The 26,556-nt window shown below is 41.9% G+C and overlaps 2 protein-coding genes across 7 annotated transcripts in view; one reads left to right on the forward strand and one right to left on the reverse strand.

Annotated features, from left to right (window-relative positions):
• STAG1 (stromal antigen 1) overlaps positions 1 to 7,360 on the forward strand; it is a 417,686-nt gene extending 410,326 nt beyond the window's left edge. For all 3 annotated transcript variants that reach the window (XM_003265265.4, XM_030816776.1, XM_030816778.1), the window contains 4 exons: positions 2,094 to 2,204; positions 3,034 to 3,148; positions 5,185 to 5,265; positions 5,355 to 7,360. In XM_003265265.4, the coding sequence (XP_003265313.1) occupies positions 2,094 to 2,204; positions 3,034 to 3,148; positions 5,185 to 5,265; positions 5,355 to 5,378 (331 nt within the window). In that variant the 3' untranslated portion in view covers positions 5,379 to 7,360. The remainder of the gene's footprint in view (positions 1 to 2,093; positions 2,205 to 3,033; positions 3,149 to 5,184; positions 5,266 to 5,354) is intronic.
• Positions 7,361 to 13,521: 6,161 nt separating this feature from the next.
• Positions 13,522 to 26,556, reverse strand: part of PCCB (propionyl-CoA carboxylase subunit beta) — a 78,901-nt gene continuing 65,866 nt past the window's right edge. For all 4 annotated transcript variants that reach the window (XM_003265262.3, XM_012508456.2, XM_030816779.1 and 1 more), the window contains 5 exons: positions 16,782 to 16,889; positions 16,437 to 16,537; positions 15,957 to 16,055; positions 14,824 to 14,923; positions 13,522 to 13,788 (listed from right to left, as the gene is read on the reverse strand). In XM_003265262.3, the coding sequence (XP_003265310.1) occupies positions 13,667 to 13,788; positions 14,824 to 14,923; positions 15,957 to 16,055; positions 16,437 to 16,537; positions 16,782 to 16,889 (530 nt within the window). In that variant the 3' untranslated portion in view covers positions 13,522 to 13,666. The remainder of the gene's footprint in view (positions 13,789 to 14,823; positions 14,924 to 15,956; positions 16,056 to 16,436; positions 16,538 to 16,781; positions 16,890 to 26,556) is intronic.

Here is a 26,556-nt window from a genome sequence, read left to right on the forward strand (position 1 = left end):
GTTCACAGACCTTTAAATGTATGGTGTCTCACCAGGTGCTAATTTCAGTTGGCATGTGCATTTTCATTGGGCAGGTCTGTTTCTTCTCGGACTTGCCAAGAAATGCAGGTTATTCCTAGGCAAGAAAACCTGCAACAGCCTATGTTAAGTTGTCAGTAGTCTGAACACCAAATAAATAGACTATATTAGCTTTATCATCCATTTAATTAATATTTTGTCTTGTTACATTTATATTTTAAACTCAAACTTCTCACGGATTAAGAATTTTTAAGATCTTACTTGATAAATTCTGAGAATAGTTGCCCTCAAAGAGAGAATCAAGGTCTTACCTTTTCTCCATGCTAGTAATTAAAATGTTTTCTAATACACAGACCTCTGAAAATTGTAGAGAAGGCAGAGGGTGATGGTGTGTTTTGCTTATAAAAATCTTATTGTTGTTTTCCATCCAACTTTGAAATTCTTTGAGCTCCTCACTTGTGTTTCTGTGTGTAGTTGAGTAATGCTGTGAATTACTCTGATGGGTAAGAGGGAGAACTCTCATTTGAACTCAACAAATTTAGTTAGGTTGAAAATAGAGACAGTGTTAGAAGTATCAAATCCTGGGTTTTCATAAGGCCGCTTTGCTCTAAGGGATCAGCCTTCAAACCCAAGAGGATACTCACTGTCACCCTTGGTATAACTGGGCATTCTTGTGCTGCTAAGTATCCTAGAAGGTGGTTTGCCTTATGGCAAGCATCCCAAGATGGGTGACCTAACCAGTATTCCCACCCCTCTTCCTACAGGGTGGGTTTCTCCTTGTTTTAGCAGCCTGCCTTGCCTCTCTGACCTTACCATTTGTCAGTCCCTGTGGCCATGGTCTGCCTTATTTTCCCTGCTCCAGGTTTATAGGTTTAATCAAGGTGGTGGCCCCACATGATATAAAGACAGCTACTTAGAGACAACTTCATGTGACAGTTTGTATTGGCTAAAAAACCACTAAAGTTTACATCCTATAAAATTCCTGGCTGGGCATGGTGGCACACGCCTGTGATCCCAACTATTCAGGAGGCTAAGGAATGAGAATTGCTTGAACTCGGGAGGCAGAGGTTGCAGTGAGCCAACATCGCGCCACTGCACTCCAGCCTGGGTGACACAGACTCTGTCTCAACACCACCACCAAAAAAGAAAATTAGCCAGGCGTGGTGGCGCATGCCTGTGATCCCAGCTACTCGGGAGGCTAAGGTGAGAGCAACACTGGAGCCTGGGAGGCAGAGGTTGTAGTGAGCTGAGATCATGCCACTGCACTCCAGCCTGGGTGACAAGAGTGAGAACCTGTCTTAAAAAAAAAATTCCTGGCTGGGCGCGGTGGCTCACGCCTGTAATCCCAGCACTTTGGGAGGCTGAGGCGAGTGGATCACAAGGGTCAGGAGATCAAGACCATCCTAACTAACACGGTGAAACCCCATCTCTACTAAAAATACAAAAAATTAGCTGGGTGTGGTGGCACGCGCCTGTAGTCCCAGCTACTCGGGAGGCTGAGACAGAAGAATCCTTTGAACCAGGGAGGCAGAGGTTGCAGTGAGCCAAGATTGCACCACTGCACTCCAGCCTGAATGAGAGAGCAAGACTCTGTCTCAAAAAAAAAAAAAAAAAAAAAAAAATTCCTGAGAGGCATGTTTACACACACTTCCATGTGCCAGTAAGTTTAGAGTACAACAGTGCAGATTTGACTCAATAAAGACTGAGGAAAAGATGCTATATTCTTCCTTGTTGAATTCTGGAGAACTTTCAGCTGCCAAGCCAACATAATTTCTGTTAGCTGGGGGTCTGCTGTCCAGCTAGGTACACCTGTGAGTGCGGCACCTGCCCAAGACAGGTCTGAGAACCCTTGTTTGGCAGAGATTTGGTTGATAGTTTAAGCATCTAACAATTAGCCTCAGCCAGCTTCTCTTGGAGACTTACAGATACCTTTTTTATAAAAAGGCACCAGAATAAATCCAGCTAATTCCTCCAACATGGGATTAAGTAAACCTACCTGGGCTTTCTTAGCATGGGGCTCATTAGCTAAATTCATCATCTGCTGCTACAAAATTAATAATAGTACCCTCTCTTAGTCCTCAGATGCAGATCTCTTGGTTAGGCCAGCCGAAGTTAGAAGACTTAAATCGGAAGGACAGAACAGGAATGAACTACATGAAAGTGAGAACTGGAGTGAGGCATGCTGTGTAAGTGTTACATTGAGTATCACAAGAACGTAACAACTATGTGATGCCCATCATTTTGTGAAATGACTTGGGTTTCTTTGATGTTTGGTCTTAGGAGTTAAAATTATAATTTGTGATATGCTATGCAGCATAGGAAAGGAGGGCGTGAGTTCTTAACACTTTCAGCATTTAAATCCTAGCTCTGCCACTTGGCAGCTGCATGGCCTTGGACAAGCTCTAAAACATCTGTGCTGGCTAGGCGTGGTGGCTTCGCCTGTAATCCCAGCACTTTGGGAGGCCGAGGCGGGCGGATCACCTGAGGTGGTGATCTTAGAGACTAAGAAACCCCGTCTCTACTAAAAATACAAAAAATTAGCTGGTCATGGTGGTGGGCGCCTGTAATCCCAGCTACTCGGGAGGCTGAGGCAGGAGAATCGCTTAAATCCAGGAGGTGGAGGTTGTAGTGCGCCACTACACTCCAGCTGCACTCCAGCCTGGGCAACAGAGCAAGACTCCGTCTCAAAAAAAAAAAAAAAAAATCTGTGCTTCAGGTTCCTCATTTGTAAAATTGGGATAATATTGCCAATAAGATTTTTAGGGTACTTGACACATAAATAAATGTTAACAACCATTATTGAATTGTACTTCCTTTTGATGTGTGAGATGAAATCTTGAATGAACCAAAGGAATGATTCTTAATTGTCTTGGAGTTCACTATAATTTGTGTAGTCTGTAGGTCATGATTAGAAGGTATACTTCAGTTGGTTAGAATAACTTTAATCTGAGAAACAGCCAGGACTCCAAATGGTGGAGTCTGATGAGCTTTCTGACAATACCTTTTTCTTACCAGTCGGGGTCTAATGGAGGAAGATGCTGAGCCCATCTTTGAAGATGTGATGATGTCATCCCGAAGCCAGTTAGAAGATATGAATGAAGAATTTGAGGATACTATGGTTATTGATCTGGTAGAGAAATTCACTATATTTTTCTTTTGTTAAAATGTGTGGGGGCATTGGTGTAAGATGATCCTCTTAGGCTGGGCACGGTGGCTCACACCTGTAATCCCAGCACTTTGGGAGGCTGAGGTGGGTGGGTCACCTGAGGTCGGGAGTTTGAGACCAGCCTGACCAATATGGAGAAACCCTGTCTCTACTAAAAATACAGAATTAACCAGGCGTGGTGGCCCATGCCCGTAATCCTAGCTACTTGGGAGGCTGAGGTTGCAGTGAGCCAAGATCACACCATTGCACTCTAGCCTGGGCAACAAGAGCAAAACTCCATCTCAAAAAAAAAAAAAAAAAATTATCCTCTTCTCAGAATTCTGGGAGGAAGGGTGAGGTGAGGAGGAGGTAACATTGACCAACAACAGTGGGCATTTGGATGAGCTTGGGTGTTTTTCAAGCCTGCTTTCAAAGCAGTCATATTTTAAATTCTGATAATAACAGAAACTGGTTTTTACCTTCTTTGAAGAGAGCTCATACCAGATCTTTCAGCATCATTGTGTATCTGGCCTCTTGTGCTTTAAATTTGAGCCTGACAAAAATCCACAGTGCTTCAGCATAACAAAATGCCGAATATGGGACTTCTTTGTTCAGTATAAGAAGACATGTTTGAGATATGGACTAACCATAGGTGATACTAAGAACTTATTTTTTCAGGAATAGTAATGCATGGTGATTATGTTTTTTTCAAAAGTTCTCATCAGTTATAGGCAACACATTGTAGTAGTTATAGGCAAAATTACATAGGGAAGGAAAAACAGTGAGACTCAGTGGAACAAGACTGGCCAAATGTTTGACAATTTTTGAAACTGGGTGATGGGTACATAGAAATTCATCATGCTGCTTTTTCTGTGTATTTTCTAAAGCTGCCATAATAAATACCACAGACTGAGTGGGTAAACAAATTTTTATTTGTTTATTTAGAGATGGAGTCTTGCTGTGTTGCCAGGCTGTAGTGCAGTGCTGCGATCTCGGCTCATTGCAACCTCTGCCTCCCAGGTTCAAGTGATTCTCCTGCCTCAGCCTCCCAAATAGCTGGGACTACAGGCGCATGCCACCATACCCAGTTAATTTTTATATTTTTTAGTAGAGACAGGGTTTCACCATGTTGGCCAGGACGGTCTCGATCTCTTGACCTTGTGATCCGCCTGCCTTGGCCTTCCAAAGTGCTGGGATTACAGGCGTGAGCCACCACACCTGGCCCAGAAATTTATTTTTTTGTCACATTTCTGGAAGCTAGAAGTCCTGAGATGGTGATTTCTTTTGAGGCTTCTCTCCTTGGCTCGTAGATGGCTGCCTTCCTCCTTTGTCTTTAGATGGTCTTTCCTATATGTGTCTCTCCTCTTCTTATCAGGGCCCCAACTATATTCAATTAGGGCCCACCCATATGACCTCATTTTACCTTAATTACCTCTTTAAAGGCCTTGCTGCCAAATACTGGCATGTTCTGAGGTACTGGATTAGGACTTCAGCATGCACATTTTGAAGGGACATAATTCAGCCCGTAACATTTTGCTTTGTTGTGAATTTTCCATAATGAAAAGTTTTTGTAAGTTTTGTAAATATAAACGAGATCGTATTACTCCAATCTATAACCTCCCTGCCCCCACCCTTCCAATAACTTTCCATCTACCTGCTTTGGGGAATTCACAGAGGTTTATCACCTAGTAGTTAATGAATTTTGTAATTTTTCTGTGACTTTAAAGGGAAGATACGGCCTGGGCATGTAGGCCCAAAGTTATTTATATGTATTAACATGTTCAGTTTATTCATTGTAGTTTGAAAGTTTTGTGCATTGTTTTTGCCAACATAATTAAAAGCCAAAAGTACTGTTTTTAAAAAATCTATTTCATATAAAAGCCAGATTCTCTTCTTCCTTTCAAAATTGACTCTTAGCAGTTCTATATATTTATGATACTGTCAGAAATATTAGCTGATTATCACAATTCATTGTCTTAATGATCTCAGAAAAAAATTAAGAAACCGATTTCTCTTTCCAGCCTCCATCAAGAAATCGGCGAGAGAGAGCTGAGCTAAGGCCAGACTTCTTTGACTCTGCAGCTATCATAGAAGATGATTCAGTAAATGTCAAATTATTGCTTTTTATTTATGGTTCCTGGGTCCTGTTTATGCATGAAATTAATAATTATGTTTCTCATCATTTTTCTAGGGATTTGGAATGCCTATGTTCTGAAGTCTGAAGAAAATTTACAAATCTGGAACTCTATTATTTAGAGCTAGAGGCCTATATACTGTGATAGCTTGTATGGGGAAAAACACTTTTCATGTGATCTGATTTGTTTTTTAATCAAATGATTAAGGTCAATCCCTTTTTGCAGTGACAGAAGAGGAGCACGTAAATTACCCAAGGGAATGTTGGTGAATGTCAACTCAGAAAGACTGACCTGAAAATCATTTGTGTCCTACTATTGGACTTATCCCAATACAGATGTGTGTGTTTTTCTGGAGGGAGGAAGAAATTTTAAATTTTTAAAACAGCTGTCAAGATAAACACTGTTATACACTTGTTTTATGAAAACTCAACATTGAGTAAAAAAAAAAAAATATTTTTAACTTTATTTTCCTGTTGTACAATTTAAAAACCGTTTTAACATTTTGCCTTTTTATGTTTTAAAAGCTAACCATTTTTATTAAACCTATGAGTAAGCAGCTCATCCTAATTGCCGAAGAGTGTTTTGGAGTTCACTGGATTTGGTTGACCTTTGTGGAACACAAATAATGAAGGAGCAGAACACTGACAAGCTAAGATGAAATTCTGACATAGTGCATCTCTGCCAAAAACCACACACCCTCTGTGGATATGGATATGAATTCCCAGATTTTATATACTCTTGAATAAAAAGGTTTATTTTTATTTATAAGTAAGTGGGCATAAAATAAGAAATGTCCATGCAGCCATTTTTCCAACAGATGCTGTACACCATTCATTTTATATAGACTAGGGAGATTCAAATACAGTGCATTTTCTATTGGTATTTGTTCTGTGCATTTTTAGCAACTTCTACCAGCAAATAAAGTATTCTCAGTAAAATGAAAATGATTCTCAAGTTATCAGTTTGCTGTTTTTACCACTTATTTATTTCATGCCCTGCCAAATTCAAGTTACACAGACTTCCATTTTAAGATAATCATGAAGAAATCCTTTATCATTCAAAAGTAATTTTAAGTGTAACATAACTGTGTCTACTTCCCATGCACTTAATACCCTTATGCGCTAATTTTGTGAATTAAGTTTACTGATTATAGAATTATGTGCCGCATAGAAGTCTGTGCTTAGAGGGTGAAGTTCCTAAGCTTACCTTGAATTACAGCTACATTTCAGTGTTAAATGTGCATATTAAGAATAATTCTTTTGGGGAAAGAAATTAATTATGAATCTTCAGGACAGTCTACAATGGTTTAGAGTTACATTCTGCCTAGACTTTTATGACTTGCTGCTATTGTTTTAAAAACCCCACTTATTTCCAAACCAATCCATCCACAGCTGTTTCTGGGCTGGTTTTTAAAGTAGCTGCAACAGAATCATGAGGCTTTCCCTTTTTATCAAATACGAAAAACATTTTTAAAAATTCTGCACACCCAGTGATCATCTTTTGTGCGGGAAAGCAAGATAGATAGATGATTTTATTCATCCTTTTAGTAAAGACACAAAACAGATTTTTCTCAACATTTGTACAGTTCTGAAAAAACCTGGTCACCAAAAATATTTTCTCTGCTAATTCAGCAATTCTTGGGCTCCAGTTAGGGGAGCTGGGGCCTCACCTTCTCCCAGAATTGTGGGCTTCACTGGAAGTGAAGGTGCAGGAATGACTGAACTGTCCACCCCAGCCCTGCCTGCCTGTGGTTTCGGCTGGGGAGCAAGCCATGAGGTGCCCTGGCACATGCACAAACTGATGCTTTGCATGACAGTCTTGTATGGAAAACAGATGCTGACAGAATTGTAGACTACCATGCCACACAGAGAGGCTAAATATCTACTCCAATGGGTTTCCAGTTCAGTTTGAAGTCAATCAAATTTTTGTATTTTCGGTGTCTCCTTGATTGGTTTTGCTAGTAATTCTGTAAATTGTACATTTGCAATATGAGGTTTTTTTTCCTTTTGTACAATTTGAAACTGATGCTTCACCTTTCCTTTAATAAACTATTCAAAATCAGGCTTGTGGTAGTCATCCTATTGTTCCTACCAGGTATGGCTTTAAAGAGATGATTTTCTGTCCTGTGGCTCTTGAGAGAGTTTGCAATTTCTGATAATCTGTTAAATGACAGCAAGTTAACCGTATTAGTGAGGTGGTGATTTTGTTGTTTTGGCTTTTTAATTTTTTTTAAGAAAGCAGAATTTAGGACTAGCTCACTTTCTTTCATTCCTTAGATTTCTCTGGAGTGTGTGTAGGCCAAGTCATCTGTGGTTTAAGGAGTCTCTTGCAAACTGAGTTTTGCATGAGGCATTCAGGGAACATCCACTGGCCTGTAGCGTGGGTCCTCACAGCTTGAGACTCTGGGCTTATATGCATAATTGCACCCTGGCAGTGCCCTTTTGAAGACCACATAGATTCAGTGCAGCTGCAGAAATGAAGTTTTCAGCCAGGCATGGTGGCTCACGCCTGTAATCCCAGCACTTTGGAAGGCCAAGGTGAGTGGATCACTTGAGCTCAAGAGTTTGAGACCAGCCTGGGTAGCATGGTGAAACTCCTCTACAAAAAATACAAAAATTAGCTGGGTGTGGTGGCGCACACCAGCTACTTGTGAGGCTAAGGTAGGATGGCTTGAGCTCATAAGGCGGAGCTTGTTGCAGTGAGCCAAGATTGCACAACTACTGCACTCCAATCTAGGTAACACAGCCAGACTCTCAGTTTCTCTTGGCATTAGACCTCCTCTTAAGAAGTGATACCCTACACACTTCATGGGTCTGGCAATATGGGGTGAGTTCCTTAAATGGCCTAATATGCCTATGCAGAAAAGGCAAAGGTGTGGGAGACAAATCAGCAAGTAAGCTTTCCAGGCAGCTAAGGAAGGAAGGTCATTTAAGGATGGTCTGTAACAGCTCATCTTGATGGTTACAAGAGTATGAGACTAGATGAGCACTTTCAGGCTTGGGTCAGGCTTGCAAATCTCCCATTTGTGGCTTGACTGTAACTCCCTGTTTGCCCCTGTTCCCGGGTAAGAGTCCATCAAGCAGGGACTAGTACTTTCATGGGAAACAAAGGTTTGATGCCACTCAGGCTTGGCTTTTTTTTGGGGGGGGGCGGGGGGGAAGACAGGGTCTCGGTCTGTCACCCAAGCTGGAGTGCAATGGTGTGATCTCAGCTCACAGCAACCTCCGCCTCGGGGGTTCAAGAGATTCTCCTGCCTCAGGCTCTCAAGTAGCTGGAATTACAGGCACCCACCACCACGCCCAGCTAAGTTTTGTATTTTTAGTAGAGACAGGTTTTTACCATGTTGGCCAGGCTGGTCATGAACTCCTGAGCTCAAGCAATCCGCCTGCTTGGCCTCCCAAAGTGCTGGGATTACAGGCATGGGCCACCGCACCCAGCCTTAGGCTTTTCATACTAGACCAAGCCCAGGTAAGATTCTATCCCTGCCCTTCTGAGTGTCTTGTTCTGTGGAGATCACCATCAGGCACCACTTTTTGAAGAGCATCTTTCTGCTCCCAAGGACACATAAAGGGGGTATTTTCAGCACCCAGGACAGTAGGGACATGGTCAAAACTTAACTATTGAGGCTGCCACATTGGCTGGAATATGCCAGCCTCATTCCACAGAGGCCCCAGACTGAGGCGCTGCCTATCAAGTGGCTGCAACTCCTGCTTGGAATTGTAGAAATCCCATGCTGACATCAGAGGTGCACAGAGTATGAGAACCAATAGTTCTAAAAGGGTAAAGCCATAGCTCTCCAGAAATCCTTTGTAACCAGAAAGACAAAACAGTCACATCTGTTGAATAGGTGAAGAGGGCTGATTCATCAACTCCACATGTGGGTGAGTATCCTTCACAGACTTCTTTGGCTGAGCAGACCACATCTTAAGCACCAGCACCAGGACCAGGATAAAGTATCAGTGCAATCAGAGGCACAAAGTTGGGCTGGGGAGACCAAGGCAGGGTCAAAAAAAGAAGCTAGAAGAACTTTGCAACAAAAGCACTTTCTAACAAGCATTAGAAGGGTGTGTTGTGGATATGCTCCCCATTACTCTAGCAACTCAAAAAGATGACTGGCCATCTGTTGGCACTGCTTTGCAAGAGATTTCATGGAGGAGATAGGAAAGCTGTCTAAATGTAGTAGCTTTCTGGGTTGAGACACAAGCCCAGGGGAACAGACCACCAACCTCCCTCACCCTTACTCTTAGGCCAACCCTTCGAAGTCCATCTCACCTTCCTCATCAGCTGAGTGGCAGTACTTTGAAATGATTAGAACACAGGCTTGGCTGGGGTCAAACCCATCTGAGTTCAAATCCCAGCTTCACCACTTGTTAGCTGTGTAGCTCAGGAGGAACTGGCTTAACACAAGGCAGGGGCAGGACCAGCAAGACCCTAGCAGTGCTTCCTACACCACAGCTCACCATATTACCTGCTCTCAGTTTAAAGACAGACATTTGTCAGCTATCAGCTCAGTGGACCCAAGTATTTCCCATTTACAAAATTCAGTGTATTTTCTTTTTCCCTTTAAGGTGAGGGCACCAGCTGGGAAAGGCATTCCCACACAACAGCCAAGAGAACAAACCAACTGTCATTACTCTCAAGGTATTCCGTGGTCCATGGAGGCTGGTCCACTTGACAAAGCTTCCAAGGTCTTGCGGCTTTGAGTTTCTTTGACCAGCTGGGTTTCTGTACGAGAGTTTCCCCACCATCCAAGGCTTCCGTAAAGCTACTAGCCCAGCTGCTCTCCTGAGCTGGTTCCTCTACCATCTTACAGCCCCTCTACCATCTCGGTATCCAGATTGCACAACCTGGTGAAACACTTCTTGGACTCTTACCTCCAAAAAGAAAAGAAAGAGCTTGTATGTCCTCTTGTATGGACCATAGCAGAGATCACAAAAACAAGAACTGTGGGCTCAGAAAACTCACTAGGCAAGCAAGGGAGGGACAGACTGTCCAGGACCACCTACGTGGGTTAAGGACTCTGGAGAACAGGGAGCTCTGGAAGTAGCGCTGGAGCAGAGGAATGCAACAAAATCTGGATCTGGAGTTAGTATGGTAGCTGAGAACAGGATTTCCAGCTTAGTGGGAGGCCACAGAGATCAGTGAAGAGACTGCTGCAAAAGTCCTCAGAGCCCAACTAGGATTGGTGACTGAAGGAGAGTGGAAAGATGCTTTAAGAAAAAAAAAAAAAAAAAAAATGACTCTTAATAAGGGCTACTGGGAATGGGGTGTAGGGGAAAATATTTTTGAAATGGGAAAAGTGGAGAATAAACAGTCACACATTAAGTTGACCTTGAAATAATGATTCACTGTCCAAGCAGTGCTTACAGATCTCTGGAGCCAAGGGAAAGCCATCAGTAGTGGGAGGGCCCTGGGTTTTCACCAGAGAGGATGCCTGGGGTGGGGGGGCATCTTGGATCAGCACTCCATGGTTGGCCCTTCTGCTCAAACTTAATCTCCAGTTCTGGTAAAACTATTAATGTTTTAACTTAGTAAAATCAAGTCAACAGTGTAGGAGGAAAGGCTTTAAAGTGGTTTACAAACAAAAAGGACTAATTCATATTGATAACCACTCAGTTACTAATTCAGGTAACTTAACCATGTATCTTCAGTTTAAAGACAAAATGAACTACAAAGAAGTCTTGAACTTTAGAAGGTTTATTGTTGATAGAGCTGCAGTGATTCTGAAACTTGTATTTATCGTAGCACTGAGCAAATGAGTGAAATATATTGAGAATAATGGGAGCCAAGGTTATTACCGCTGTGGTAAGAGAGACAGTACAGAACGGGAGAAGGCAAAGAAGCACCCATGGTGCTGGATTAAAAGTTTCAGTATGAACTCATGATTTAAAAGTACGACAAATATGTATTCATATATACATGTGTCCCACATATACACACACTTATTTGCATAAATTTTCCTAGTTCTGTCTGCTGAAATGCCTCAAAGCAATGATACTGCAGTATCGATGTGAATACCTAGTGCCAATTTTAGCTTCTAAATGACATACCTACTAAAAGAAACTTAGAAACTACTATATACTACTACTACATACCTATTAAAGAAACTTCCTGGAGAAACTGCTGATTCCCAGGCTGGGCAAGGAAAATATAAGATAAGCCTAGAGCATTATCTTGTCAGAAAATAAGGAAATACTAAAAAATTCAGTGGGATATATTAAAAGGACCTGGGGAGCCAGCTTGAAGGAGCTCCCACTAACCAAATCAGGTGATTTTAAGCATCAAAATGAATAACATTAAATTTAAAAAAAAATCAACAAGTCCAGGCAAGGCGCAGTGGCTCACACCTGTAATCCCAGCACTTTGGGAGGCTGAGGCGGGCAGATCATGAAATCAAGAGATCGAGACCATCCTGGCCAATATGGTGAAACCCCGTCTCTACTAAAAATACAAAAATTAGCTGGGCATGGTGGCACATGCCTGTAGTCCCAGCTACTAGGGAGGCTGAGGCAGGAGAATCGCTTGAACCTGGGAGGCAGAGTTGCAGTGAGTCGAGATTGAGCCACTGCACTCCAGCCTGGCGATAGAGTGAGACTCCTTCTCAAAAAAACAAATAAATAAAATAAATAAAGTCCAAAATGAGATTAAGAAAACAAAAACAGGAGAAAAGAAAGCTCTCTTCCTTACCTAGAGTTCCAACTAATAAATATGAGAGAGTTAGAAACTCAACATTTTATAATCAATGCAGAATCACGGATTGAGGCAAGAATCATCAATAAACACTAAAATTATTGGGTGAAAGTTTAATTTTTTGAGACAGAATCTAGCTTTGTCACCCAGGTTGGAGCGCAGTGGTGTGATCTCAGCTCACTGCAACCTCCGCCTCCCAGGCTCAAGCGATTCTCCTGCCTCAGCCTCCTGAGTAGCTGGGCACGTACCTCCATATCCGGCTAATTTTTGTATTTTTAGTAGATATGGGGTTTCACCATGTTGGCCAGGATGGTCTCAAACTCCTGACCTAAGGTGATCTGCCCGCTTCAGCCTCCCAAAGTGCTGGGATTATGGGCATGAGCCACTGCGCCTGGCCCAGGTGAAAGTTTATTGACAGACAAGATTAAATAATACCCCACAAATTAGTTATCAGTTACAAAGAGAAAATGGTAACTACCATGGAAATACCTTTGCAGCCACGACCTTAACCATGTGATCAGAATCAGTTACCAACAGCAGGAAAAACTGACACAATATGCTTACTAATGTGACGCACTGAAAGGAATATGTGTTAGTCTTATCTGAATCTAAACCTCAGGAAACAGACACCCCAAACAGAAGGACACTCTACCAAATAACCAGCAAGTAAGCTTTCCTCAAAAATGTCAACGTCACGAACGACAGACCATGTAAGACAAAGGACCTTGTTCCTAGGAGATACAAGTTTCTGGGAACACAGGGTCATGAATCTGCAACTGACTTTCAAAGGGGTCAATTAATTATATTGTATATGTTATACAATTATATAATTATATAATATATAAATACATAATACATACATAATATATATAATTATCTCTAATGTTAGAGATAATTATACATTAATTATATTAATATAATTATATAATTAGATATATCTTATATGCATATTATATATTATTAGATATATCTACGTATGGAAGAAATAAAGCAAATGGAGAAAATGTTACCAACTGGAGAATCTAGGTGAAGTGGATACAATACAATTCTTGCAACATTTCTATCAGCTTGAAAATTTTCGCAATTAAAAAGTTTTTTTTTTTTTAATTTTAAGAACACATTTCTGAAAATAACCTGAGTCAACATAGGGTGCTATGCCTTACTGAGCATCTGTACGGCTAAACACGTATACCACAATTGCAAACATCACATTGAATCCTCAATTCATGGGGGAATTAGGAGACAGACAGGGTGTATTATATTATCCCTATTTTTAAAATAAGGAAACTTAAGCCGAAGAAATACTTTGCCTTAAAAGCTTATTATATATCTCCCTATGGATAAAAAACTAATTCTTGAGAGAAAAAGAACAATACCCAGAGGTGAGAAATAAAAATCAGCTCTAGGTGATAACACTGTGTACTATTTTTCTTTCTAATTCTATTGATTTTTCAGATTTCCACCTAAAAAAATTGAATTTATGCTCAAAAAATACAACTTAAAATGTAAATAATTTTATAGTAAGGCACAAAAGAGATCTTTCTAGAATTTAATAAACTTAGTTATTCTAAGTTATCCAAGTATTTGGATTCCCAGGTTTCATGATTGCAAAAGGCAGGAATGGGATGTGAATGGGCAGACAGTAATTCAGTTCTTGGTTTCTTTTCCTTTGATTTGTTTACAATGGAATATTTGCATGTTTTCTCCAAGGACGTTGTACCTTCTTGCTGGCCAAGACATCCAGGTCACAGCAGATTCGGGCACGTGTGGAAGAAGGTTGGATGATGTCATCCACAAACCCTGGTGAAGCACAGAAAAGGGAGTGGATCATCTGCATCCTGAGATGATGCCACCCCTCAACCTTCTGCTCAGCCTGGGCAACATCCCTGGGGCCAGCAGATAAGAAGTCCCCAACCTGATACACAGAGGGTAGGCCCTGTGAATCCCCCCTTGCATCCCAGGAGCTGGCCTGTTCTGACAGCTCCCCAGCTTCTGGCCTAGGAGCATTTGGCAAGAAAAGGAAAATTTGACACCCTCCCTAACCCTGCTTGCTCCAGTGCCTCCATCCTGCCACAATGAATTCAATAGGAAATAATACATCTAGGTTTTCAAAAATGGCTATAACAATTCATCCCTGTACACAAGTCCTGCGATGTGACTTTACCACTTCTCTCTTCAAGAGGTGGATTTGTATTCCTTCGCTTAACCTTGTGAGTTTCCTTGGCCTGTAAAATGTGGCAAAAATGACACTGTGCAACTTCCAAATCTAGGCCTGTTTCCCTTTGCCCCCTTGCTACTCTCGGGACACCATGTAAGGAAGCCTGGACTAGCCTCCTCAAGGGTGAGAGGCCACGTGGGGAGTGAGTCTAGCTAACAGCAACTACCAAGTAAGTGACGCCATTTTGGACTGTCAAGCCCCAGTCAAGCCACAGAATGGCTATACCTGTGTGGGTGATCCCAGGCAAGACCAGCACAAGAACCACTCAGCTGGGCCCAGACCAAATTGTGGACCCCACAGAACCATAAGCACGGGTGGAAATGGTGGTTGGTTTAAGCTGCTGAGTTATAGGGTGAATTTCTGCACAGCACTAGACAACTGGAACAACACCTAGAAATTTAACACACTTCGGCAATGTTGTTTTAATTGTGGTTACCAAAGCAGCCTGCCCACTGTCCTTAGTCCTAAGTGATGACTGCCCAGGGACAGTCCCAACCCTCACTTGTCAACAGATTAGACTGCAAAGGCAAAAAGGCAGTTATGTGACAATTTCTGTAGAGAAAGAATGAGCAAGTGACCAAACAAACAAAGCTGCCCTCTTCAACACAGTCCCCTACCTCGCACTGCTGCAGGGAAAGGGTTGGCAAACTTCTCGATGTACTCTGCCTGAGCAGCTTCCACATTCTCATGCCCTTTGAAGATGATCTCCACAGCGCCCTGTGATTAGAGGAGTTCATGAACGTCTTTGGTCGTCCCAACCTGGACAGATCTCCTTCAACTCATTATCACTGTGTGTGGTTGCAAATCTCTTGGTAAATCAGTGTACTGGGGGGAAATGCCATCTCTAAAGGCCATAGCATAGAGGGAGGCACTGCCTGGGGCTGACCATCATGACACAAGGGGCTGCATGACGGGATGTGATGCTTCCCTGTGGCCCCAATGAGGGGCAGTCAGGCAAAAGCCAGTAGCTTCTCTCCCCAGAGCCCATTCTACCATCTCCGTTTGCACTCATCATACTTCTTTGAGCCAAAGATGTTAGCCCTGTTTTCCATTATTAAATCCATGGTCTTGTATCGAGGGGAATTATAAGCGCTATTTCCCTTTTTCAGTACCCTGAGACCTGAGTATACAATTCGGTGGCCAGAGGCGGCCAGACTGAACTGGAAATTAGAAGGATTGGCCTTCAAGTCAGAGCACCTATAAGTCAACTCTAGGGGACCTGAAAATTATCTGATTCAACCACAATAGCTACCTTCAAAGCAGGGAAGGAGTGAGGAATAGGTCAAGCAATAGGAAGTACCTTGTCCAACGTCACTAGGGTCAGACTTACAGTTTAGCTTCTTCTGAGCTTAAAAGAGTAGCTCTGGGGCCCTCCCTGGAAGCTGAGGTGGAGTTGGGAGAATGTCCAATACTTCTGAAGGTGACTTCAGTTGACTCAACCCTTTGTCACCTTTACTTACAATCTCAAAACCCACTCTGGACCCCTCTCACTTTCCTTTCACCTGCCACCGCCCCCCTACCTTGGCATGAAGACACCAGCGTGGGCCTGAAGAAAGGGTATAGGACAGGTGGCAGAGCTATCTCTGGAGCCCCAAGAGGGAGACTTGCCAAGGTCTAGGTCCCATTTGCCTCAGTCCTGGCTCACCCTAGGGGCCCTGGCCTCTCTCCAACATTTCCCAGCTATGCCTTGAGCTCTCACTGGTAGAGTCAAGTCCTTGGACCCAGAAAGGGAAAAGTGAGAGGCCCTCACCTTTGCTCCCATGACTGCAATCTCTGCGGTGGGCCAGGCATAGTTGGTATCACCACAAAGGTGCTTAGAGCTCATGACATCATAGGCACCTCCATAGGCCTAAAACAGATCCAAATGCTAAATGTTAGAGCCTGAGACAGCCAGATCATGTCCCTGAAAGATCCCAGGAAACCAGGTAAAATTGGGACAAAGAACAAGAATGGCCCTACTGGGCTCCTGAAGGCCCACGGTCTGTAAGGCCTTTCAAAGTTAATGCTCATTATCTTTTCTGGCTTTTTCCCACTGCTGCCTTCAGTTCCCTTGTGTTAAAAGAAAAGCACAGACATTTCTGCGGGGCTGGGAACAACATCCTCAAGAGATCTTTTTAAGGATGAGCAAGGTGTACTCCTTCCAGCCCTGGTAAAACTCTGCCAGACCTCCCACCATGGCTATGCTGTAGGAAAGTGAGCAGGGTCATGGCCTCCAACATGAGGTCCTCACCTTCCTGGTGATGACTGTGACTTTGGGTACAGTTGCCTCAGCAAATGCGTAGAGAAGCTTGGCGCCATGCCGGATGATGCCCCCGTACTCCTGTGCTGTACCTAGACATGAGGAAGAGTTACTAGATACCCACAAGTCCTCACATGGTTATCCTGCCACCCTCAGCTGTGAGGTCTTTCCCACCTCTGGAGAGGGCCATTTTTTACACAGCCCTATCTTCTGGACACCCAGAATACATGGAGAAGTCACAAGTCCTCAGGGAGTTCTGCAAGAAGATCTCCAAATAAAGTGGGCACCTTACTGGGAAAGGCAACTCTCTTAGCCCCCACTCTGTCAAAAACTTACCAGGTAGAAAGCCAGGGACATCAACAAAAGTGATGAGTGGAATATTGAATGCATCACAGAATCTGACAAAACGAGCCCCTTTCACAGATGAATTAATATCCAAGCATCCTAGAAAGAGAGAGATTATCCATACTGAATATCCAGGCAATTCCCAGTTCTATCCATAATGGGGATTTGTCCTCAGCAGCCATCCAGAGCTGGTTTCTGTGGAGGCACCAACATTTCTTCGTTGCAGAATGATAACAGGGACCCCTCAAACTCCAGGAAACAGGGAAGATGAAGAATCCATCTGTCTGTCACTGGCCAAAGAGGCCCAGAACTAGACTCACTATAGACTCACTACAGACCAAAGGGCTGCCGCCAGATGAGACACAGCCGGCCTTGCCACACGGAGCCATCAGTGGGAGGCAGCATTCAGGGGCTGGTCTTAGAGAGTCCTCAGAGCTTTCAATCAGATTCTGGCTCCACTGATGATGGCAATGTGCCCGTGAGAAATTACTTTGCCTTTTGACCTAAAGGTTCCTTAGCGCAAACTAGGGACGATACTGCCTCCTAGCATAGTTCTAAGGAGTAAAGGAAATGGAATCTATAAAGCAGCACAGAGTAGGAGCTCAATTACTAGTAAATCTCCCCTCCTAGAAGAGTTTCCAACTTAATTCTATGAGGCCAGTATTACCCCGATACCAAAGCAGGACAAGGACATAATCAGAAAAGAATACAGACCAAAAACATAAATGAAAATTTTTTACTTTTTAAGTAAGGCACATTATCAAGTCCAGCAACATATAGAAAAACAGTAGGCCGGGTGCGGTGGCTCACGCCTGTAATCCCGGCACTTTGGGAGACCAAGGCAGGCGGATCATGAGGTCAAGAGATCAAGACCATCCTGCCTGACAAGGTGAAACCCCGTCTCTACTAAAAACACAAAAATTAGCCGGGCGTGGTGGCAGGTGCCTGTAGTCCCAGCTACTCGGGAGGCTGAGGCAGGAGAATGGTGTGAACCCAGGAGGCAGAGCTTGCAGGGAGCCGAAATCATGCCACTGCACTCCAGCCTGGGCGACAGAGCAAGACTCCATCTCAAAAAAACAAACAAACAAACAAACAAACAAAAAAACAGTAATACATCATGTCCAAGTAGGGTTTATCCCAAGAATTCAAGGTTGATTTCAGCATGTGAAAACCAATGAAGTTATTAAATAAAGGAAAAAAACTGTATGAACATCTCAACAGATGTAGAGAAAACACCTGAAAAAATTTAATATCCATTCATGAATAAAAATGTGGCCCAGCACAGTGGCTCACACCTGTAATCCCAGCACTTTGGGAGGTCGGGCAGGTGGACCACGTGAGGTCAGGAGTTCAAGACCAGCCTGGCCAACATGGTGAAACCTCATCTCTACTAAAAAATACAAAAATTAGCCAGGCGTGGTTGCAGGCACCTGTACTCCCAGCTACTCAGAAGGCTTGAGGCAGGAGAATCACTTGAACCCAGGAGGCAGAGGTTGCAGTGAGCCAAGATTGCACCACCGCTCTAGGCAACAGAGTGAGACTCCATCTCAAATAAAATAAAATAAAATAAAATAAAATAAAATAAAATAAAAAGAGGCCAGGCGTGGTGGCTCATGCCTGTCATCCCAGCACTTTGGGAGGCCGAGGCAGGAAGATCACCTGAGGTCAGGAGTTCGAGACCAGCCTGACCAACATGGAGAAACCCCATCTCTACTAAAAATATAAAAATACAAAATTAGCTGGGCATGGTGGCGTGTGCCTGTAATCCCAGCTACACAGAAGGCTGAGGCAGGAGAATCACTTGAACCCAGGAGGCAGAGGTTGCAGTAAGCCGAGATCGTGCCATTGCACTCCAGCCTGGGCAACAAAAGTGAAACTCTGTCTCCCCACCCGCTCCCCCCCCCAAAAAAAAAAGAAAGGAAAGGGAAGGAAATAAATAGGCAAGTCACAAGCCAGGCCCTAGAAATCAACAATAAAAAGACAATGTAGTCCCAGCTACTCAGGAGGCCAAAGTGGGAGGATTGCTTAAGCCCAGGAGTTTGAGACCAGCCTGGGCAACATAGTGACACTCTGTCTCTAAAAGAACAAAAAAAATGGCCAGACGTGGTGGCTCACACCTGTAATCCCATCACTTTGGGAGGCCAAGGTGGGCAGATCACCTGAGGTCCGGAGTTCAAGACCAGCCTGGCCAACATGGCAAAACCCTGTCTCTACTAAAAATACAAAAATTATCCGAGCGTGGGGCACACCTGTAATCCCATCTACCTCAGAGGCTGAGGCAGGAGAATTGCTTGAACCTGGGAGAAGGAGGTTGCAGTGAGCCAAGATCATGCCACTGCACTCCAGACTAGGTGACAGAGTGAGACTCTGTCTCAAAAAAATAAAATAAAATAAAATGGTATGAAAGCTTTGTGGCTTTTTAATTACACTTGTCCCATTTCCTTCCTGGTTGTGGAGGAAGCAGAGCAGACCTCATTCACAAATTTCCGCATAAGTCTGCTCTAACCTGTCTGTGGGCTGCCTGAAGGACTGACACAAGGAACACATCTCTGTTTCACCTAACTCAGAACTTATCCAGGCTGGAAATGTAGCAGGCATTTCTTTAAATCATGGTAAGGTAGAGGAACAACCTGCAGATGTCTGGGCAAAAGACTATTGTTGAAACCACCAAATGGGAGAAAAAAAAAACAAGGAGAGAGTGTCTTTAGGAAATTAGTGCATTCAAAAGCACCCGTGAATAGGGGGAATTCAGAAAGACACATGTATGCCTAGGATGAGATACACGATCAGAAAAGATCTGAGAGGGGAAATAAGAAAATAAGTTGAATGAAAATGAAAACCCTATTACAAAACAAAAGACCTGGGAAAACCTTAAACTTTAACCTTGAGCTGATCTCAAACCTTAGTTCAAGTTTGGCTAAGCATCAAAGGAGAGCCCCAACACAGAGACAATTTCAAGACCAGGAGTTTTCTTGTTTGTTGTTTCTTGGTTTTAGTTCCTGGTGTTCAAGAAAATTTCTGTCAAATATACAAGTTAAGAAACAGGCTGGGCATGGTGGCTCACGCCTGTAATCCTAACACTGTGGGAGGCTACTTTGGGAGAATCTCTTAAGGACAGGAGTTCAAGACCAGCGCAGGCAACAGAGCAAGACCCTGTCTCAAAAGAAAGAAAGAAACAATAAAAAGAAACAGGGACTTCAGTGACCACAAATGACAAGAAATATACAGTCTCTGGAAAAGTAATTGCAAAAAGACACTAGACAAACATATATGACATTAAATATCAAAAAAAACAAAAAAGCTGGGGAAAAGAGGAAAATTTGACTGCCAGCATTACCACATTATAATGTATAAATACCCCATTTTCAATTAAAAAAATCATAAGGTGTAAAATGAAGAAACTGTCCCTAAGTAAGCATAGACACTGAACTTACTAGATAAAGACTATAAAACACTACTAGTGGGGTTTTTTTGTTTTGTTTTTGAGATGGAGTTCCGCTTCTTGTCACCCAGGCTGAAGTGCAATGGCGCCATCTCAGCTTACTGCAGCCTCTGCCTCCCAGGTTCATGTGATTCTCCTGCCTCGGCCTCATAAGTAGCTGGGACTACAGGCACCCTCTGCCACGTCCGGCTCATTTTTTGTATTTTTAGTAGGGACAGGGTTTCACCACATTGGCTAGGTTGGTCTCGAACTCCTGACCTCAGGTGATCTGCCCACTTTGGCCTCCCAAAGTGCTGGGATTACAGGCAGGAGCCACCATGCCCGGCCTAAAACACTACTAGTCTTAAATATATTCAAAGAGGCAAAGGAAAACATGGACAAAGAACTAAAGGAAATCAGGAAAATAATGAAAAATTCTGGAGCTGTAAAGTACAATAAACGAAACGAAAAATTCATTCCAAGGATTTAATAGGAGATTTGAGCAGGCAGAAGAAAGATCAGAGAATAATATGAAGATAAAACAGTTGAAATTACTCAGAGGAGAAAATAAAAAAATTAAATGCGCAGAACCTAAGGGACCTGTGGGACACCATACATGTGAACGAACATACACAGGATAAGAGCAGCAGGAGAAGACTGAGAGAACGTGGCAAGGAGATAATCTGATGAAATAATGTCCGAAAACTTCCCAAGTTTGATGCAAGATGTGAAACTAGAAATATAAGAAACTCAACTAACTCTAAGAAGAATACATTCAGAGACCCACACTGAGACATATTATAGTCAAATTACTGAAAGACAAAAGAGAATCTTAAAAGCAGCAAAAAAAAAAAAACAACCAATTCATCATTTACAAGAAATCCTTATTAAGATTATCCAGTGATTTCTCAGCAGAAACTCTGAAAGCCAGAGACAGCAGGATAACATATTTAAAATGCTAAAAGAATAAAAGTGTCAACCAAGAATTCTGTATCTGGCAAACTATCCTTCAAAAATGAGAGAAAATTTAGGAATTAAGACATTTTCAGATAAACAAAAGCTGAGACCCTCAGTACCAACCAGCCTACTCCACAGAAAAATGCTAAAGGAAGCCCTTCAGGTTAAAAGAAAAGAACACTAGACAATATCACAAAGCTACACTAGGAAATAAATATCTCAAGTAAAGATGACTACATGGGCAAATACAAAAACTAGGATTTGAGTATTTTGGTTTCTAACTCCACCTTTTATTTCCTACATAATTTAAAAAGCAAATAAAGCCCAGGTTTCAACTAGTGAATTCTACCATACATTTAAGGAAGATATTAATACCAGTTCTCTACAATCTTTTCCAGAAGACAGAAGCAGAAAGAATACTTTCTAACTCATTCTATGAGTCCAGCATCACTCTGATACCAAAACCAAAGACATTGCAAGAAAACTATATCTCAATATTGCTCATAAACATATATGAAAAAATCCTCAACAAAATATTAGATCAAATCCAACAATGCATAAAAAGAATTATCCATCAAAACCAGGTAGGATTTATCTCAGGTATGTGAGTTTAGTTCAACAGTCAAAAACCAATTAATGTAATCTTTAGACTGTAAACAGTCTAAAGAAGAAAAATCACATGATCATATGAATACAAAAAAAGCATGTAACAAAATCCAAAACACATTCATGACAAAAACTTTCAATAAACTAGGTATAGAGGGGAACTTCTTCAACTTTATAAAGAACATCTATGAAAAACCTCCAACTAACATCACACTTACTTGTAAGAAACTAGAATTTTTCCTGCTAAGATCAAATGTCCCCTCACCACTATCTTTCAATATTGTACTGTAAATCCTGGCTAATGCAGGAAGACAAGAAAACAAAACATATACACATTGAGAAGGAAGAAATCAAACTGTCTTTGTTCACAGATGACAAAATTGTCCATACAGAAAATCTGAAAGAAGTGACCGAGAAATAACTGCTGGAACTAATAATATAGCAAGCTTGCAGGATAAAAGGCTAATATACAAAAATCAATTACTTTCCTATATATTGGCAATAAACAAGTAAAATTTGAAATTTAAAACAAAATACTATTGATATGGGATAGCTCTGTGTGCCCACCCAAATCTCATCTCAAATTGTAATCCCCATGAGTTGAGAGAGGAACCTGTAATCCCCATGTGTTGAGGGAGGGACCATGTGTCAAGGGAGGGAGGTGACTGGATCATGGGGGTGGTTTTCCTCATGCTGTTCTCATGACAATGTGTGAGTTCTCACGAGATCTGACGGTTTTATAAACATCTGGCATTTCCCCTGCCTCACTTCTCTCTCCTGCTATGTGAAGAAGGTCTGCTTCCACTTTGCCTTCCACCATGATTGTAAGTTTCCTGACTCCTCCCCAGCCATATGGAACTGTGAGCCAATTAAACCTCTTTCCTTTATAGAATACCCAGGCTCGGGTGGTGTCTTTATAGCAGTGTGAGAACAGATTAATACAACCATTAACCTCAAATATACTGCTCTTGTGCAGGATTTTGGACATATAGAGGCTGTGCATGTGTGCATGTGGAAGCAGAAGGTGTACAGGAATTCTATGTACTTTCCATTCAATTTTGCTGCAAACCTATAACTGTTCTATAAGTCTATTTTTTTAAAGAGGTTATACACTGTGATCTAGTGGGATTTATTCCAGGAATGCAAAGGCAGTTCAACATAAGAAAACCAACATAGGCCGGGCGCGGTGGCTCACGCTTGTAATCCCAGCACTTTGGGAGGCCGAGGCGGGAGGATCACAAGGACAGGAGATTGAGACCACAGTGAAACCCTGTCTCTACTAAAAATACAAAAAATTAGCCGGGCGTGGTGGCGGGCGCCTGTAGTCCCAGCTACTCGGAGAGGCTGAGGCAGGAGAATGGCGTGAACCTGGGAGGTGGAGCTTGCAGTGAGCCGAGACTACGCCACTGCACTCCAGCCTGGGCGACGGAGCAAGACTCCATCTCAAAAAAAAAAAAAAAAAAAAAAAAGAAAACATAATACACCACATTAACAAAAGGGAGGACAAAAACCACATGATCATTTCAATTGACACAAAAAAGGCATTTGACAAAATCCAACATCCTTTCATGATAAAACAAAGCAAATCATGAATAGATGGAAACTTCCTCCATATTATAAAGGGCATTCATGAAAAACCCACAGCTAACATCATACAATAATGAAAGATTAGGTTTTCCTCCCTTAACATGAGGAACAAGACAACCATGCCCACTTTCACCACTGCAATTCAACAATGTACAAGAAATTCTTGCCAGAGCAATTAGACGAGAAAAATAAAACGCATCCAAATCGGAAAGGAAGAAGTAAAACTATCTTTATTTGCAGAAAACATGATCCTATATATAGAAAATCCCAGCAAATCCACAAGAGAGCTAATGAACAAATTCATCAACGTTCATAATATTCACAATATTCAGCAGCATTATTCACAACTAAAAGGTGGAAATACCCTGTGTCCACAGACGAACAATCAAACAAAATGTAGAAATACAAATTTTGAAACAAAAGCTAACAAAGCTAATAAACCCAGCAAAGTTGCAAGTTACAAGATCAACAAAAATCAGTTTTGTAGTTGTGCTTCTATACAGCAGCAATGAACAATCCGAAAAAGAAATTGAGAAAGCAATTCCATGTACATGACTTCTAGAAGAATAAAACATTTAGGAATAAATTTAACCAAAGAGGTGATAGGCTTGGACTCTGAAAACTACAAAACACAGCTGAAAGAAGTAAAAAAAGAAGAAAAATGGAAAGACATTCTGTGTTCATGGATTGAAAGACAATATTGTTAAGGTGTCAATACTACTCAGAGTAATCTACTGATTCAACACAATCCCTATCAAAATTCCAACAGCCTTTTTTGCAGAAATGGGAAAGTCACTACCAAAATTCATATGGAATTTAAAAGGGCCCCAAATGCCTAAAACAATCCTAAGAACAACAACAAAGTTGGAAGACACACTTCCCAATTTCAAAACATATACAAAGCTACAGTAATCAAAATAGTGTGACACTGGAATATGGATAGACATACAGACCAATAGAATAGTGTTAAGAATACAGAAACAAATTCATACACCCACAGCCTGTTGATTTCCCACAAGCATGCCACACCTGTTCAATGAGGAAAGAATAATCTCTTCAACAAACGGTGCGGGAATAACTGGATTCCCACATGCAAAAGAATGAAGTTGCATTCCTATCTCATATACACAAAATTAACTTGAAATTAAAAGCTAAATGTAAGGGCTAAAACCATAATACTCTCAGGAAAAAAAAACCAGGAACATACCTTCACAACCTTGAATTTAAATTCTTATATATGACAACAAAAGCACATGCAACAGAAGAAAAAATACAGAAATCAGATTTAATCAAAATTAAAAACTTTTCAGCCAGGTGCAGTGGTTCACACCTGTAATCCCAGCACTTTGGAAGGCCAAGGTGGGCAGATCACTTGAAGTTAGGAGTTCGAGACCAGCCTGGCCAACATGGCAAAACCCCGTCTCTACTAAAAATACAAAAATTAGCCCAGCATGGTGGCACATGCCTGTAATTCCAGCTATTTGGGAGGCTGAGGTGAGAGAATGGCTTGAAACTGGGGGGACAGAGACTGCAATAAGCTGAGATCGTACCATCGCGCTCCAGCCCGGGCTGGAGCCAGAGTGAGAGCGCGCGAGACTCCATCTCAAAAAAAAAAAAATTTTGTGTTATCAAAAGACATGATCAAAAGAGTGCAAGGACAACCTACAGAATGGAAGAAAATACTTGTAAGTCATATGTAAGAGTTTAATTTATAGAATATACAAGGAACTCCAACTCAACAACAAAAAACACACAAAATTAAAAAATGGAAAAAGGACTTGAATAGACATTTTTCCAAAGAAGATATACAAATGGCCAATAAGCACATGAAAAGATGCTCACCAAGACTAATGTTGATGAGAAATGCAAATCAAAAACACAATTCCATTCACTTCACATCCACTAGGATTACTATTTTTAAAAATTAGTAATAAGTGTTGGCAAGGATGTGGAAAAACTGGAACCCTTGCACATTGCTGGTGGGAATGTAAAATAGTACAGACGCTGTAGAAAACAGTATGGTGTTTCCCCAAAAAGTTAAACCTAGAATTACCACATAACCCAGTTATTTTGCTTCTGGGTATATACCCAGAAAAAGTGAAAACTGAGGTTCAAACAGATACTTATATATCAATGTTTATTCCAGCATTATTCACAGTAACCCAAAGGTGGAAATAACCCAGGTGTCCACTGACAAATGGACAATCAATCAAAATGTGGTATATACATGCAACATAATATTATTCAGCCATAAAAATAAATGAAGTTCTAACATATGCTACAATATGGATGAATCTTGCTAAATGAAATAAGCCTGATTATGCTAAGTGAAATAAGTCTGATATAAAAGGACAAACACTGTATGATTCCATTTATATGAAATATCTAAAATAGGCAAATTCATAGAGAAAGAAAGTAGATTTAGAATAGCAAAGACTGGAGGCTGAGATAAATAGTGAGTTATTGTTTAACAGGTTCACAGTCTCTGAGGTGATGAAAATGTTTGGAAACAGTGGTGACGGTTGCATACACTGTGAATGTAATCACTGTGTTTGCACTACTTTAAATGGGCCAAACAGACAAATTTTGTATATATATTTTACCATGACAAAATTTTTTTTTTGGGGAGGTGGGGACAGTGTCACTCTGTCATGCAGTGGCGTGATCTCAGCTCACTGTAACTTCCGCCTCCCGGGCAGTGACCCAATCCCTGGCTCACTGCAACAACCTCCGCCTCCCCGGCTCAAGCGATTCTCCTGCCTCAGTCCCCCACGTAGCTGGGACTACAGGCACGTGCCACCACGCCCGGCTGATTTTTTGTATTTTTAGTAGAGACAGGGTTTCACCATGTTGGCTAGGATGGTCTCTAACTCCAGACCTTGTGATCCACCCGCCTTGGCCTCCCAAAGTGCTGGGATTACAGGCGTGAGTCACCGCGCCCAGCCAAAACAGTTTTCTAAAGACAATAAAAAATTTCCATGGCAGAAACAAGATGAGGTTAGGTCATGAAGAAAGGCAGATTCTTCCTAAACAAGGATAGAAAACAAATCTAAGAGGAAAAATATTGAGGAGAGAAGTGGTATTCACAGTCCCCACCCCAGCACTCCCAGTCCCTCCCAGAGCACAGCCACGGAAGAGTCTCCCTCACTTGGCTGCGAATCAGGTCTGGCCGTATCACCGGCAAGCTGTGGGGCA

The sequence above is a fragment of the Nomascus leucogenys genome, chromosome 8 (assembly GCF_006542625.1).
Source record: "Nomascus leucogenys isolate Asia chromosome 8, Asia_NLE_v1, whole genome shotgun sequence".
Classification (NCBI taxonomy): Eukaryota; Metazoa; Chordata; class Mammalia; order Primates; family Hylobatidae; genus Nomascus; species Nomascus leucogenys.